General features: G+C 58.5%; 2 protein-coding genes across 8 annotated transcripts in view; both read right to left on the bottom strand.

The window, feature by feature from the left end:
- The window catches only part of MASP2 (MBL associated serine protease 2), a 15,698-nt gene extending 10,710 nt beyond the window's left edge, over positions 1-4,988 (bottom strand). Inside the window, exons 1-6 of one of the 6 annotated variants that reach the window (XM_057549196.1) lie at positions 4,374-4,985; positions 4,010-4,241; positions 3,710-3,887; positions 2,834-2,965; positions 683-879; positions 462-609 (exon numbers count right to left, since the gene is read on the bottom strand). In XM_057549196.1, the coding sequence (XP_057405179.1) occupies positions 462-609; positions 683-879; positions 2,834-2,965; positions 3,710-3,887; positions 4,010-4,241; positions 4,374-4,447 (961 nt within the window). In that variant the 5' untranslated portion in view covers positions 4,448-4,985. The other 5 variants (XM_057549200.1, XM_057549219.1, XM_057549209.1 and 2 more) reach the window with 5 other exon arrangements.
- Positions 4,989-6,317: 1,329 nt separating this feature from the next.
- Positions 6,318-13,755, bottom strand: SRM (spermidine synthase). Of its 2 annotated transcripts, XM_057550353.1 has the most exons (8): positions 13,469-13,754; positions 12,771-12,891; positions 12,287-12,379; positions 11,352-11,505; positions 10,642-10,725; positions 10,393-10,538; positions 10,188-10,310; positions 6,347-10,086 (listed from the first exon to the last, which is right to left on the bottom strand). In XM_057550353.1, the coding sequence occupies exons 1-8, from the start codon at positions 13,633-13,635 to the stop codon at positions 10,066-10,068; spliced, it is 909 nt and encodes a 302-aa protein (XP_057406336.1). In that variant the 5' UTR covers positions 13,636-13,754; the 3' UTR covers positions 6,347-10,065. The 2 variants fall into 2 exon arrangements, with proteins under 2 accessions (XP_057406341.1, XP_057406336.1); XM_057550358.1 differs by lacking the exon at positions 12,287-12,379 and having other exon boundaries at positions 6,318-10,086; positions 13,469-13,755.
- Positions 13,756-14,176: the final 421 nt, after the last annotated feature.

The following is a 14,176-nucleotide window of genomic DNA, read 5'->3' on the forward strand; positions in this document are numbered from 1 at the left end:
CCCTGAAGCAGGTCATAAGACCCTCATGTGACAGGTGTCTTCCCTACACCCAGAGGGAAGCCTTATCACCAAAGACAAAAGGATGCCAAGAAGAATCCTAATAAACAGGCCTGGCTAAGTTCCCCCACCCCGCTTACCACCCTTACTTATTCCTCAGCCTATCACACCCCTCAGCAAACCTAGCACGAAAGTACACAGGTCCAGCTGTCTCTCTGAGTCTTTATTTCCTTACAAAGGCTCCCGTGCCACATATAATTTACATGAAATAAACATGTATGCTTTTTTTTTCCTGTTAACCTGTCAGGTTGCTTTTCAGACCCAGCCAGGGACACTAAGAGGGTTAAGGAAAGCTTTTCCCTCCCCTGACTTCCCAGGCCCGGCCAGGACGGGTTCCATCCCATGTGGCTCCTTGACGCTTCTGGAAGAGCTCCCGGCCGAACTGGAGCCCCACCTGCCCTCACCTGTGCTGTTGTAGTGGATCTTCCAGCCCGTGTGGTCCCCCGACTGATCGGTGGCAAAGGTGATGGTCACTGTGTTGCTCTTGGTTTCAATCCTGTGCGGCAACGTCTTCCCACAAAATGGGCCATATTCCTCCTTGTCTGTTTGAATCTGAAAGTGGAGAGGCCCCTGTCACCTCAGCACCTGCCGGGCCAGGGGGAGGCAGCGGCCAGGGGAACCAGACCTTCAGGGAGTCGTAGGGGCACTGGGTCTCAGGGTGCGACTCCACGTCAAAGGACTCCACGAAGTCCAGGGTGACACGGAACCCCTCCTCCAGGCGGATGCTGTAGGTGCAGCTGGAGAGTTTGGGGTACGGCTGAGGGTATCCAGGGCTGCTGAGCACCCCAGACCGGGCGGTGAAGACCTGGCCTGAGCACAGGGCTGGGGAGAGGGGAGAGGACAGGCGGGGTGAGCCAGGCGCAGGCGGCGGGGCTCAGGCCGCCCGTCCACCGTCACACGCCAGCCCCAGAAGCATCTCCCGAGACTGAATGCCCCACCCAGTGGCTGAAGGGACAATTTAGGGAGGGGTCTCTCTGGCTTCCAGGATTTAGCTGAAACAAGTGACACTTGGAGGTTACATTCTCCAGGGGCCCCACTCACACCCCCAGGGAGGATGGAGGCCCTAAGCTGAGGCTCCTGGTGCGGGGAACCCTGGGCCAGAGTCACAGTTCCAGGGGTGCAGGGAGTGAGCCTTGTCAGGGTCTGCCCGGGGGAAAGGGGCACCAGGAGAAGTGAAGGGGACTTTCCTGTTCCCAGGAATTGGGCGTGGGGAGGTGGCAGGAGAGGAGTCTCCCCTGGGCCCCCTCCAGGAACACTCAGAAAGGCCTCCCCTTGCCCACCTTCCCTGGGTCTAGGCTCTGCCCTGGGGGGCAATTGAGGGCAGTGCAAGTCCACACTGATCATAAGTGAGTCTGGTACCCACTTTCCCCATTGAAACAGCTGATCCTGCCTTTGCAGAGGGAATGTCTGTTGGCATCACTCGTAGGAGGGTTCTACCCCCCATCCCCCAGGTGGCAGAGGTGGGGACACAGGCATTCCAGGAAGTGAGGAGTCCCAGCACTGCCCTTCTTCTTCCACGTGGCTGCTCCCCATGGGACAGAGGGAGTCACCCCCGGATGTGGGGGACCAGACTGCCCATCAGTGAATCGATACCTCCTTGGGCCTCTCTGCTTGGGGTCAGACTCCCCCAGCCCAGCACACCCAGGGCCTGAGGTACCCTCTGAACAGGAGGTGGACCCCAGGATGCTCTGAGCTCAGTCCTCGGACTCCTGGTGGGGGCGTAGCCAGAGCTCGGTTCCCCTGTGTGAGCCCCCCGCCCCTCTGGGCCTCGGTGCCCCATCACCAAAATGAGGGTGAGGACAGAGCAAGCCCCTCTGACAAAGGAGCCTGCGGCCCCATAGTGGCGGCTCCCACCAACTAGGGCCCATCGGGCTGAGATGAGGGTGGGAAGGAAGGGGGGCCAGAGTGCACACTGCTGCCCTCCCCTCACCCTTCCCCCCCAGAGACACGCAGCAGGTGGAGGTGGAGCCGAGTTTATTGTTAGGTCCGTGGGCGGGGTCAATGGGGGCTGCAGGCTGCAGCGGTCTTGCCCTACCCAGACCGCAGCTGGAGGGCAGGCTAGAGGCTCTGCTCTGGAAGAGAGAACAGAGACGGGGAGAGACATGGGGGAGGGACACTGAGCAGGCGGAGCAGGCTCAGCGCCGAGGGCTGGGGCTGCTCGCTCCCGGGGCGCCAGCTGGCTTTCTGTCCAGGCCCCTGGCAGGGGCGCAGAGGGGAGTCCGGGCCGTGGAGGCCAAAGGGGTCGGCCTGGTGGGGGCTGAACCGGCAGCTTTGAGCTGAAGTTTCATGGAGGGAAGCTTGTGTGAGGCAGGCCTAGGGCCCCCACTCCTTCATCCTGGAGCCCCCCAGGGAGGATGAGTCCTGATTGGCCAGGTACACAGTGAGGGCCTAACACGTGCTCACCAAGTGAATGAGCTGAAGAGGAGTGACAGTGAGCCAAGGACAGGGTGGAGGCAGGCGAGGAGTTGGGGAACGTGGACGGATGAGTGCTTAGGTAGGTGGATGGATGGGTGGATGGGTGGGTGGATGGGTGGATGGGTGGGTGGATGGTTGGGAGGGTGGGTGGGTGGGTGGATGTATGGGTAGATGGATGCATGGTGAGAGGGGACAGAAGATCTGAAAAGGAGCCGTCACCCAGGAGAAGTGTCTAGTGGGCCAAGGCCAGTGAGCCCTCCAGTGGCCTGGGCAGAGCAGCTATGGCCTTGAGAAGCCAGCTGTGTCTTGGGGCAGGGTGGGGGCGGGCTGGGCACAGGGCCCCCCTCCAGCTGCAGCTCACCTGAGCAAGTGTGCTTGTTCCTGTGGAGAACGTAGCCCATACGGCAGGAGCAGTAGAAGCCACCCAGGTGATTGTGGCAGTGGTGCTCGCAGGGGGGGGCCTCTCCTGGGGGCACCTGGCACTCGTCGATGTCTGGGGGAGGGGCCGGCAGGCGGTCAGCAGGGAAGGAGATGGGACATCGCTGAAGCCTAGGCTCGGGTTTAGGGGCCGTCCAGTATCACGGCCTGACCTGAGAGGAACCTCCTCTTGTCTGCAGGTGTCTCATGCCCAGCTGGGCGCTAGAGGCCCAGGGTCACTGCGACCTCCCTGCAACACTTGGAGGGAGACCTAAATACCATCTTTTTTAAACCAATGACCGTTTAATGGTCCTGCTCATGGTGGCTAGGCTAGTGAAAGGAGCGGCCAGCACGGGAACCCAGTGGGTGGGCCTCTATACAGGTTTCACCAAGTTCTTGCAGCAGTCTCAGGATGAGCACAGAGAGGTTGAACCACTTGCCCGAGGCCAACAGCAAGTCCCTGCAGGAGCCAGAATCTGAAATCAAGTGTCAGACTCGAAGCCCACAGGCAGATGCAGCGCCCAGGCCAGTGGGGGGGGGGGCGTCACTTTCCATCTGTGAACGGGCTCACTGGGTCCTTGCACCACGGGGGCCCGTGAGGGTGTCCTGGCTCAGCACCCGGCACAGAATGGGGCTCCGCCTGGAGCAGAGGTCCCGGCTATTGCTGATATTTGCACTGTGATGATGATGTCAGACCAGGTGGGGACCCTCCTGCTGGTTTGGCAGGAGTCCAGCCTCAGGGAGCGGGGGCAGAAGGGAGGGCTGGTCTGGCCCAAGACAGAGTCCCCCCCCCCCACCAACCGGCCTTCTCGCAGCTCACCCTCTGCTGAGTAGAAGGCCTCGAAGCCCGCGAACGGCTTCTCGTTGGAGTAGTCGGAGCGGAAGGTGACATCGAGGCTGGAGCCCGGAGAGTAGAAGGTGTCGTTGCCGGGCGCCCGCTCCGTGTCCGTGCTCTCCGACCCGCACAGCGTGGCCAGCACCGTGGGCCCCGCGCTCAGCTGTGGGGTTGCGGGTCACGGGGGGAAGGCGAGACCCCGGGCCCGCCGGCCTCCCGCCCTCCCTCCGAGGAGGCCAGACCCCGCTCCCCGGCGTGCCCGTCCCCCGCCCGCCCTGCCGGCACCTTGACGAAGTCGTACTCGCAGAGGTAGGAGGGCTCCAGGTGGAAGTGAGTGAAGTAGAGGCGCAGGCGGTAGCCGGGGGGCGCCGTCAGGGCCCAGCGCTGCTTCTGGTTGTTGGCATACTTGCCTGGGAAGCCAGGAGATGCCAGGCGCCCGAACACGGGCTTGGGCCACTGCGGGCCCGAGGACGTGGCGGCTGCCGAGCCCCACAGCAGGCCCAGCATGACCAGCAGCCTGAGGGCAGCGCAGGGGAGGGGCGGTGAGGCCCGATCTCCCCCCTCACCCCCGCTGGGGAGACCCTGGGGGCTTCCACCCACCTCATGGTGCGCTCGGCCGGGCCCGGTCTGGAGCCCCAGGGCGCCTCACCTTTGATCTGTTTGTCCAACGGCCGGCCCTGCCCCCAGCCGCCCTGCCCCTGGCATTCTGGGAACAGACCCCATGACTCCTGCCTGCCCAGACTTCCGGGCAGGGAGGACAGGGTGCTCCAGGAGCCAGGGGCTGAACCTGGATGGCAGCCAGCTCCGGGACCGAGTCCCGGCTCTGTCCCTCACCCCGAACCTCCGCGGTTCCCCCGCCGTGTGTGACTTCCGAGGTCGCCCAGGGGCTCTGTGACAATGACCTCGGCAGTGACGGCTTCCAGGTGGAGATGGGGGAGGCACACACACACACCTCCCTTTGCCTCCTGAAACGCTACGGTAAGAGAGAAGAGAAAAGCCTTAAAAACACAAGCCCACGACGATGGGGAATGCGGGAGAGGAGGCAGCATCAACATTTAGGAAGCTGGGGAAACAGATGGGCAGGTGGAAACAGCTCTCCAGGAAGCAACTCTAAGTTGGCAGTGGAATCAGGAATTGGTGGCAGCAGGTCCTTCTGGACGCATGTAAGAATCTTGCCAATCCCTATTTCCCATCCCCCGACCTCAGCAGAAACGTGGAGACTTATTGTTGGAGGGAGTATATGGAGAGTCCCAGGCCCAGCTGAGCATGGGGTGGGGGGGCAGACAGAAAACAGGGCCACTAAGCAGACAGACCAGCCTTCCTCTGACTCAACTCCTAGAACCTGGCAGCCACCAGGCTTCTCTCTTTTTCCTGGGAAGTGTGACGAGTTCAGGAGGAAAGACCTAAAGACACTGACTTCAAGGTTCTACAAGCAAATGGCTCAGCCGCCTCACCCACAGTGAAAGTCAGCTGACAAGCCCCCATCATGCGCTCAGAGTTTCCAATTAGCTTTTTAGTCCCCAGTCTTACACATGAGCAGAACATTCAAGGGTTACTGAGGAAAACCTCACACATGAGGGAGAAAGACCAAAAAAATCAACCAACCAACAACAACAAAACAGTAAGAAGCAGTGAGAAGAAAATGTCCAAAACTAAAATGAAGCAATAATTAATATCTTCAAAGCAAAAAGAGAGGCCAGAACAAGAAGCAAGAACAGTATGCTATTTAACAAGAGCACTCAGAGAACAAAAAACAGTTTGGGGAAATAAAAATATGACAGAAACAAAAAACTCAATAAGATGTTTGGAAGATAAGATTGAAGAAATCTTCCAGAAAAATAGAGTCAAAAGAAATGAAAACGCAGTAAAGTCCTATACAGTATGTCGAAGACTAAATAACAGGAATTCCAGAAAAAGACAACAAAGAAAACAGAGGAAAGGAAATTATAAACAAAATAATGCAAGGAAATTTCCCAGAACTGAAAAGAATGCGAGTTTACCGATTGAAAATGTCCTCCAAGTGCCCAGAACAACAGATGAAAATAGAACTTTACACCTGATATTTGCAAAACACCAGAGAGAAAAATTATGTTCTACAAACTTTGAGAGACAGAGAGAGAGGGGAGGAGAGCGAAAACAGAGCAGATCACATACAAAAGATCATGAAAAGAATGATTTTGGAGCTATCGAAATAACACTGGAAACTAGAAGCCAGCGTCCAGTGAGTCCCATATTGGGGTATTCACGCCCTCACGTGTGGTCCTCTCCCACACTGAGTAGGGCTTATGGATAGGGCATGACTGAAATGATGGTGTGTTATGTGTGGCTAGGAATACAAGACATCGCAGTGTCCACCTGGCTCTCTCTCTGATCACTCGCTCTGGGGGAAGCCAGCCGCCATGTGTGAGGACACTCAGTGTCCCTTTGGAGAGGTCCACATGGGGAGGAACTGAGGCCTCCTAACATCTGTCAGCGTAATCTGCTGGTCATGTGACTGAGTCATCTCGGCAGCTGACCCTCCAGCCCTAGCGACAGCTTTACTGCAACTTCATGAATGACTCTAAACTGAACCAACCAGCTAAGTCACTCCCAAATTCCTGACCCACAGAAAAGACACGTTTATTGTTACTGTTTCAATCTGCTACATTTTGGGCTAATTTTAAACACAGGAATAGATGATAACAATGGAAAACAGCAAATCTCAAAATGTTGAAGGAAGATAATTTCCAACATATTTCTATACTCAACCAAATTCTGTACCCATCAATTAAGCATGAAGATGGAATCAAGAGTTTCATGCATGTCAGGTTATTTAAAACTTTCATCCCTTGTCCCCTTTCTCAGAAGGCTCCTCTAGGATATGCTTCACCAAAACGAGGGAGTAAACCAAGAAACAGGAAGATATGGGGTCCAAGAGACAAGAGTCCCGACAGAGAATCCCATTTGGGGTAGTCAGGAGGCTTGGAACAGATTCTTCAGGAAGATGAAAATGATAGGACACCGGTAGAGTCCAAAGATCCTCCAAAAAATTTTTTTTTCCAGTAATTATTTTTCCTAAATCAAAGTGTTATATACATTATGGTACAACTCATAATAAAGAAATGCATGGTATGTATATTAGTTTCTTATTACTGAACATTCCATTAAATATAATCATGAATTATAATTATAATGAAGCTAGGTAATCTTAGAATCTCACAATAAATCTCACAATCTCTCAATAAAAAAAACCCACAACTGATTAGCATATTGACCAGAACCTCAGGAAGTGTTTTGAATCCAAACATCTTAAGAGCTTTAGCGATTTGGTAAAAGTTTGGGGCTAAATTAGTGATAAATTTATTGAAAATTAAGCGAATGAAAAAACCCTCCAGGAAAAACAGGAAGCTGTGCCAGAGATAAAAAGTTATCGTTTTCTCTGAGTCTCAGCTGAGAACGGCATTTGCATAAGTTGTAATGGTGCAAACACTGATTTCGGAGCCAACCAAGATTATCGTTTAATGCTTGAGAGTGTGGTGGGGCAGGGAAGCAAAGAGCTAAATCCTCACGTTCCCCAGTGGAAAATCAACAATTATGACTGAAACTGACAAATCGAGAAGTAGTAATACAAGCACATTGTTTAGAGGCATGACCAAAATGATCAGCTGAGAGAGGTAAATGTGGCTGCCTCCGGGGAGAAAAGCAGGTACAGCAGGGCTGCTATTTTTCTCCTAACAACCCGCTTGGGAACTACTTGCATCCTTAAACCGGGGGCGGGGCGGGGGGGAAGCAGGGCTGATTTTTTTTTTAATTTAATTTAATTTATTTTTTTATACAGCAGGTTCTTATTAGTTATCCATTTCATACATATTAGTGTATATATGTCAATCCCAATCTCCCAACTCATCCCCCCCCCAGCCACTTTCCCCCCTTGGTGTACATACGTTTGTCCTCTACATCTGTGGGCAGGGCTGATTTTAATACCTGAATTTCAGAACTCTAGATAGGACTGATTTTATTCTCCGTGCCACAGACTGGGCCTGTTCACGGCCCTCTTCCAGATTTCGGGAACTTTGGAGGACTCAGGTCACATCCCCACTGAACGCCTGCTTTTGCTTCTGCTTCTGTGGGTCAGTCTGTGTCCAGATCACATCCGCCCAGCTGTGGGGTTCAGTGCTTGTCCTCAACGCCCACCCTTTCCAGGTGGGGACATGCACGCAGACTTCGCTAAAAGTTGGGGAAGTGGAGGGACTGACATGCAGACACCTTCTAGTCGAGGTCAGGCATTCTTGCAGCTACTTCTGCAACCTGGGCCCTCTCTTCTTCCTCTGCCCTGAGAAGAAATCCTGATTTCCACCAGCTCAGTGAGAACGACGTGACATGTGCTCCTTAATGAAGCCTTGTAACAGGTGAGGACCACTGCTCTCATTTTACAGACAGGGTGACCGAGTCACGAGTTTTGAGTAGCTCAAGCCACAGAGTTAGTGTGACCCAGGTCCAGTACCCCCAGCGCTGGAACCACCCGCCTTCCCTGCCCACCTTCGTTCCCTGGGTCATCCTCACGATGGACCTCCTGGAGCTTGGTCAGTAAGATGAGCCGTGGGGAGCAGGGCCACTGAGAGTGGAGGTCCAGGCAGCTGCCCCTGCTGGGAGCCCCAGGGCGCTCCAGCTGGGCTGCAGAGGCCCACGGAGCGGAGTGGCTCCTGGGAGGCCAGCTGCCTGATAAGGCCCCGGGCACGTCACCTCATCTTGTGTGGAGTTAACAGTATCTTCCTTCCTGCCTTCCTTGTCAAGGTTAAAGGAATTAAAGCAGGTGACAGGACAATGCTCCATAGCTGGCCATCGCCAGTCCTCCTTTGCCTGGTACTTTCTTGCAGCCCAGCCAAGTCCTGACTCCGCCGGGCCTCCGCGGGAGGGGGAAGACCGGGGGGTGGAACGGGGAGGTTAGCTTGGGATCAGACTTGCTGACCAGGGATGAACCCCAAAGATGCTCAGTCTAGGGGCTTTGTGAGGGTGGAGCACGGGAAGCCCAGAGAGGGCGGGTGACTGGCCTGAGGCCACTCGAGGAGTTGGTGGCACAGCTGGACCCCTGTTCCCACCCCTATTATGACTTCAGTCTTAGCCCCTGCCGAGTGGGGACTCCAAGGTGGGTGCCCAGGGTAGAAGTGGGGTTGGGAGTATCCTTGAACCACCACCAGGGTTCCCACACCCACGCTGGCCCCCAGCCCGCCGGCCCGTTTCCCAGGTTAACACATTCCCTGACCACGTCCCTGCCGAGGGCAGGTGTGGGGCGGGGGAGGTGACGCCGGCTTTTGCAAGGAGCAGGGGCCAATCCCCCGAGTTAGGAGGGGGCTGGAGGCCCCCTCCCCCAGCCTGCATCCTGTTGTGGTGGCTCCTGTCCCACCACCAGACCCTCAGTCCCGGCAGTCAGCAGGGCCGAGGTGCCTGCCGGTTCAGCACCTTGGAGAGGGGACAGTCACGTGCCCGCAGAGTCCTTGTGTAGCCGCCCATACCTGCTTTCTCAACCTCTCAACACTTGGGGGAAGCTTCTAGGAACTTACCAGCGGGCAGGCTCATGAGGGGGGCAGGCAGGATCTGAACCCAGGTCTGTAATCTGAGCCGAGTCAAGGCACCTGACGTGCAGGCCCAAGGAACTGGACCCCAACCATACCTCTGGGGTCTGGCCTCTGGGGTCACGTCCACACCCACCCCAGGATGGGACCTGGCCCAAAGTCTTCTGAGGACCCTGCCGGGCAGCCCCAAGAGAAAGCAAAGCCCTTGATTTTGACAACCCCCAGCCTGGGCCCCATGGGCCTACCACCACCAGCCTTGTGCGGGGCTTGGTGAAGGAATGGCTAAAGCTTCTTAGGACACACTTGGGTCCAGTTTGATGACCGCTGCATCCCTGGGCACCACGGGGCTCAAGGGGCCAGTCCAAGGTGACACAAGGAGGCAGGCCTGCCTACTCCCGTGGCAGACAACTGAAGGCCAGACAGCGGGGCCAGCTCAGGGTCTGGCACACAGCGGAAGCCGTTAATGGCTGCTGCAGCCCCTGCCTGGGCCCATTTGAAGTCCAGGGACACACAATTCAGCATTTTGTTATAAATACACGTGTTTGGTGAGTGAGGGGCGACAGAAGGCGGGTGGTTGCCGTACACAGCTGGTATAGGCTCGGAGGCTGAGCTCCACACACAGGAAGACAGACAGTCCGCCCAGCAGGGCCGGCCGGGCAGCGTTCTGGGGCCTGTGACACTCGATTGGTGGGCGAGCCAGCGGGGGTCTTGTCCAGGGCTGGTGGGGCCCAGGCGCCCCGGAGGCTCCCTGGCCGAGGTCCTGGGCAGCGTGGGCAGCGGCACGTGGGCTCAGTGCACATCATTCAGAGCCTGGTGGGACACGATGCCTAGTCAGGAGGGTGCTGGATTGTGAGGGGACCAAAGGGGCCCTTCAGGGAGCCCTGGGTCTCCCTGCCCCGCAGGTAGCTCACCTTCCGGGCAAACTCGGGCAGGACGAAGGCTGCCTGGTGCACGTCGGAGTTGTAGTATTTCAGCTGCATCTCTTCCACCTGCTTCTGCGTCAGCTGTTGCACGGGCTCCCGGAAGTTGGTGCTCTGGGGACAAGGGGGGGTCTCAGGGGAGCGCTTTCCGTGCCCACCTGCCCCGCTCCCGCCCCCAGGACAGCCCACAGCTCACTGGGTTTTTGCTGCACAGCATGAAGCCGATCTGGCCACTGGGGTAGGTGGGGATGGTGCAGTAGGCGTAGTCCACCACGGGGAAGAGCGACTTGCAGAAGTGCCGCATCTCCTTGATGAGGTCCAGGTGCAGCCACTGGCACTCGCCTGGGGGCCGGTCAGGCAGCATCAGCAGCCGGCAGGCGGCGCTCTCTGCCCACCCCCGCGCTCCCACCCCCGCCAGCCCCTTCCCGCGGGGCGGCCCGCTCACCCTGGCAGCAGAGGATGCCGTCCTCTTTGAGGGCGGTCTTCATGAGCTGGTAGTAGGACTCCTTGAACAGACTCTCAGCAGGGCCTGAGGGGAGTAGGGCATAAGGGACCAGGAACGCTCCGGCTGAGACTGCCTGAGCCTGGCTCTGGAGGCGGCAAGGGCCGCTGTCACCTGACCACACAGACCCTCACAGCTGCCCAGGGGCAGAGCTGAGAACTGAAGCCAGGTCTGTGGAGTTCAGAAACCAACGACGAAGAGGGTGCTTTTGAGAGGGGCAGGGATCCAGTACCCCAGTACGAGGGGGCCCCACATTTTACTCCCATTCCTGGGGGGATGCTCACAGGCACTGCATCCGGGGGATCTCCACCCTGAGCCTTGGCTTAAGGCTAGACACCCCACACACCCTGATGCTGGCCTGTCGAGAGCAGAGAGGAGGCTGAAGAGGAAACTGGGGCCTCAGCGGCCCAAGCCCAGAGCCCCACTCTCTTCCAGGTCCTCAACCAACTTGTGAACTTTGTGCAGTAGCCCAGTCCCCCTATTCTGCTGAGCCATGTTTGAGTGGGGAGGTGACAACTTAGAAGGGAAAAGAGCTGCACTAATTCTGGGGGCCCCCTGTGTCCTCTACTCCGCAACTCAGACTTGGGACACAGAGGGGGAGGCTGGCCTTCCCTCTGGTGGCTGCCAGAGGCCCCAGGCCATCCGTTGCTTACCCATGGGGTCTGAGGAGTCAGTGATGATGACGTCGAAGGCGTCCTGGTTCTGTTTCATGAACTCAAAACCGTCACCCACGTGTAGGGTCAGCTTTGAGCTAGAGTAGCCAATGGCCATGCCCGGCAGGAACTTCTTAGAGACTTGAATGACATCCTGGGGAGGAGACAGGAGGGAACAGGTTGGGCCACGGGGGTTGGGGGCCCTGGAGCCAGACAGAGTTGAGTGGGATCCCCTCTCAGAGCCCGGTCACCTTGGACAAGCCACTCCCTTTGTGGAACCCCAGTTTCCACATCTGTAAAACAGAGAGCAGTCTGGTGCCTCCCCATAGCTTCTCAGAGGGCTAGCTCCCGCCTGCAGCTCGGCCCACACCTCCACCACCCCTGCTCCCTCTCCCCAGACCCAACCACTGCAGCTGAGTGGCTTTCTTGCTGTTTCAGAGGTTAGAATTCCAGCCTCCACCGGGAGAGCCTTTCCCTGTCTCCACGTGGCCAGCTGCTTCTCATTCAGACCTCAGCATCAACCCACACCCTGGGGACCTTCCTCACCACTATGCCTTATCTCACACTCCTTTATCAGATAACCCTTTGATATCGCCTCCTAACTAGAATATCAGCTCCAAGGAGGCAGGGACTGAACCCGGAACCCGAGATGCTCACGGAAGCACGCTGCTGTAAAGGGCAGGTGCACAGGTGGTTGGAGTCCCCTGGGACTTCTATGCAGCATCAGCTCTTAGTCTTACTAAGAACTAGCATCAGTGGCACACCTACTCTGTGCCAGGTGCTTTACTATCTGGTTTTCCTACTGAATCCTCCAACGTGTTCTTGAGACCAAGAAACAAGGCCTAGAAAGGTTAAGCCACTTGCCCAAGGGTAAACAGCCAATTCAGGGAGAACTGGGACTTGAATCCAAACCCCGCCCGGCTCTGCGCACTCACCTCGTCAATCTCGCACTGGACCACCGACTCCACGGAGGAATGCTTGACCACCTCCCGCAGGACACCCCCATCCCCGCCCCCGATGATCAGCACCTGCCAGGGGAAGAGTCAGCCAGGAGCGGGGCCCTGGGCACCAGCCCCACCAAACAGGCTCCAGCAGGACTCAGTGGCTGGCCTCCCTGCCCCCCAAACTGCGCTGAGCAGACAGAACCACCTGGAACAATTTCTCCGCTCCCCTGTTCCACAAGCCTCATTACTTCACTTCCTACTCTTAGAAAAGCTCTCCTGCCCTAGGAACCTGGCATGACGTGTCCCCCTTTCCTGGAAACTCCCTCCAGGGCTGCTCCTTCTCAAGCTCCAGGCCTCAGCCAGGCTGTCAGCCCCCAATCCTTGTAAAATGGGTGGCTCCCCCCATTAGCCCCCAGCACTGCTCTGTGGGACCTATCACTGGCCTCAGGGCTGGATGTGGGTGGGATGGGAGTACCTTGCGTGGGTTGGGGTGGCTGTAGAGAGGCAGGTTGGCGATCATCTCCTGGTAGGAGAACTCGTCCCTCTCTGTGCACTGGATGACACCGTCCAACACCAGCACGTTACCGTAGCTCTTACTGCGGGTGGGAGTGACAGTCAGGAATCTGGGTTCCCCGGGAAAGGGGCAACGTGCCCCGACTCGCCCTGGGTGAGAAGAATCTCCCCCAACCTGCAGAGGGGCTCCAGGGGTGAGTCCTAAGGGGTGACACGTGGCGAGGATCGGCGGGCAGGCCCGCTAGGTGGAGGCTGGACTCGGGGTCCCGGCTCTGACGTGTCCGGGACTGACACGTGGAGCTCGGCGCGTCGGGTCGGCGCAGACTCCGGCTCCCTCCCCGCCGAAGAGGACCGCCCGCAACGCCGGCCCCCCAGCCCAGCGAGACGGGATGCAGGGTGGGGAGGGGACGGAGGGAAGAGACGGGCCTAGTTCCGAGAACTTCTGACAGTTTTGCAGGGACAGGAGCGGGCAGAGACGGCCGGGGGCATCCGGAGGTAAAGGGCGCAAGACCGGGGTCCGGCAGGAAGAGGGGCGGGCTGGGCCGAGACCGGGGCAGGAGTCCCGGCGGGCTGCGTGGGGTTGGGCAGCTGGCAGCCGGCGGTCTGGGCTGAGAGCCGTCGCCGGGGCTCCGGGGCGCGGGGCCGGGCGGGCGGGGGTACCTGCGAAAGACGAGGATATCCTGGTACCGCGAGCGTCGATGGTGTAGCAGCTGCTCCACCTGCAGAGACAGGGCCTGGCCGGGCCACAGGCTGCACGTCTCGCGGAACCAGCCCTCGTGGATGGCAGCGGGGCCGGAGGCGGAGGGGCCGTCAAGGCCGGGCTCCATGGCGGCGGGCGGGCGGGCGGCGCGGGGCGCGGGCCCGGGACTGCAGGCCGCGCGGAGCCGCAGCACAACGGGACCAACTCCTCCCCGCCGCCCGCGCCGCAACCTAACCCTGCCGGCGGGGCGGGGCCTGTTGCCATGGGCGGGCCCCAAGCCCTCCAGTGGCGGCGCGGGCGCTCGGCGGCCCGGCGGTCCCGCCCCGCCGGCGCTCCGAGCGCGCTCATTGGCTGCCTCGCTGGAGCGCGGCGCCCGGTGGCTGCGGCCGGCTGTCAGTCGGCGGCAGCAGGGTAGTGCGGCCTGCTTCCCGGGGCCACGTGGGGCCGGGGTTGGGGAGGCACCGACGGGCGCGGAGAGGGAGCGAGGGGTACCCGACTGCGGAGGGGAAACCTGAGCTGACATCTCGGGCTCGGCGCGGAGTGTCCGAGCGCCGGGACGTGCGGACCGCCGGCTTGAACCCTCGGGCTGGAGACTCCGGAGTGGGCGGCTACATTGTCCGGCGAAGAGTTACGTTGTTGGCGCTGGAGCGACAGAGTAGAATGTATCT

The sequence above is a fragment of the Balaenoptera acutorostrata genome, chromosome 1 (assembly GCF_949987535.1).
Source record: "Balaenoptera acutorostrata chromosome 1, mBalAcu1.1, whole genome shotgun sequence".
In the NCBI taxonomy this organism is placed as follows: domain Eukaryota; kingdom Metazoa; phylum Chordata; class Mammalia; order Artiodactyla; family Balaenopteridae; genus Balaenoptera; species Balaenoptera acutorostrata.

What these genes read in the sequence shown, in the direction of transcription:
- SRM (XM_057550353.1), bottom strand. Translation starts at nt 13,635, where the DNA reads ATGGAGCCCGGCCTTGACGGCCCCTCCGCCTCCGGCCCCGCTGCCATC. An exon ending in GATATCCTCGTCTTTCGCAG is followed by an intron (nt 12,892 to 13,468) that starts GTACCCCCGCCC and finishes TCCCACCCGCAG; the next exon opens with TAAGAGCTACGGTAACGTGC. An exon ending in TGCTGTGCAGCAAAAACCCA is followed by an intron (nt 10,311 to 10,392) that starts GTGAGCTGTGGG and finishes CCTTGTCCCCAG; the next exon opens with AGCACCAACTTCCGGGAGCC.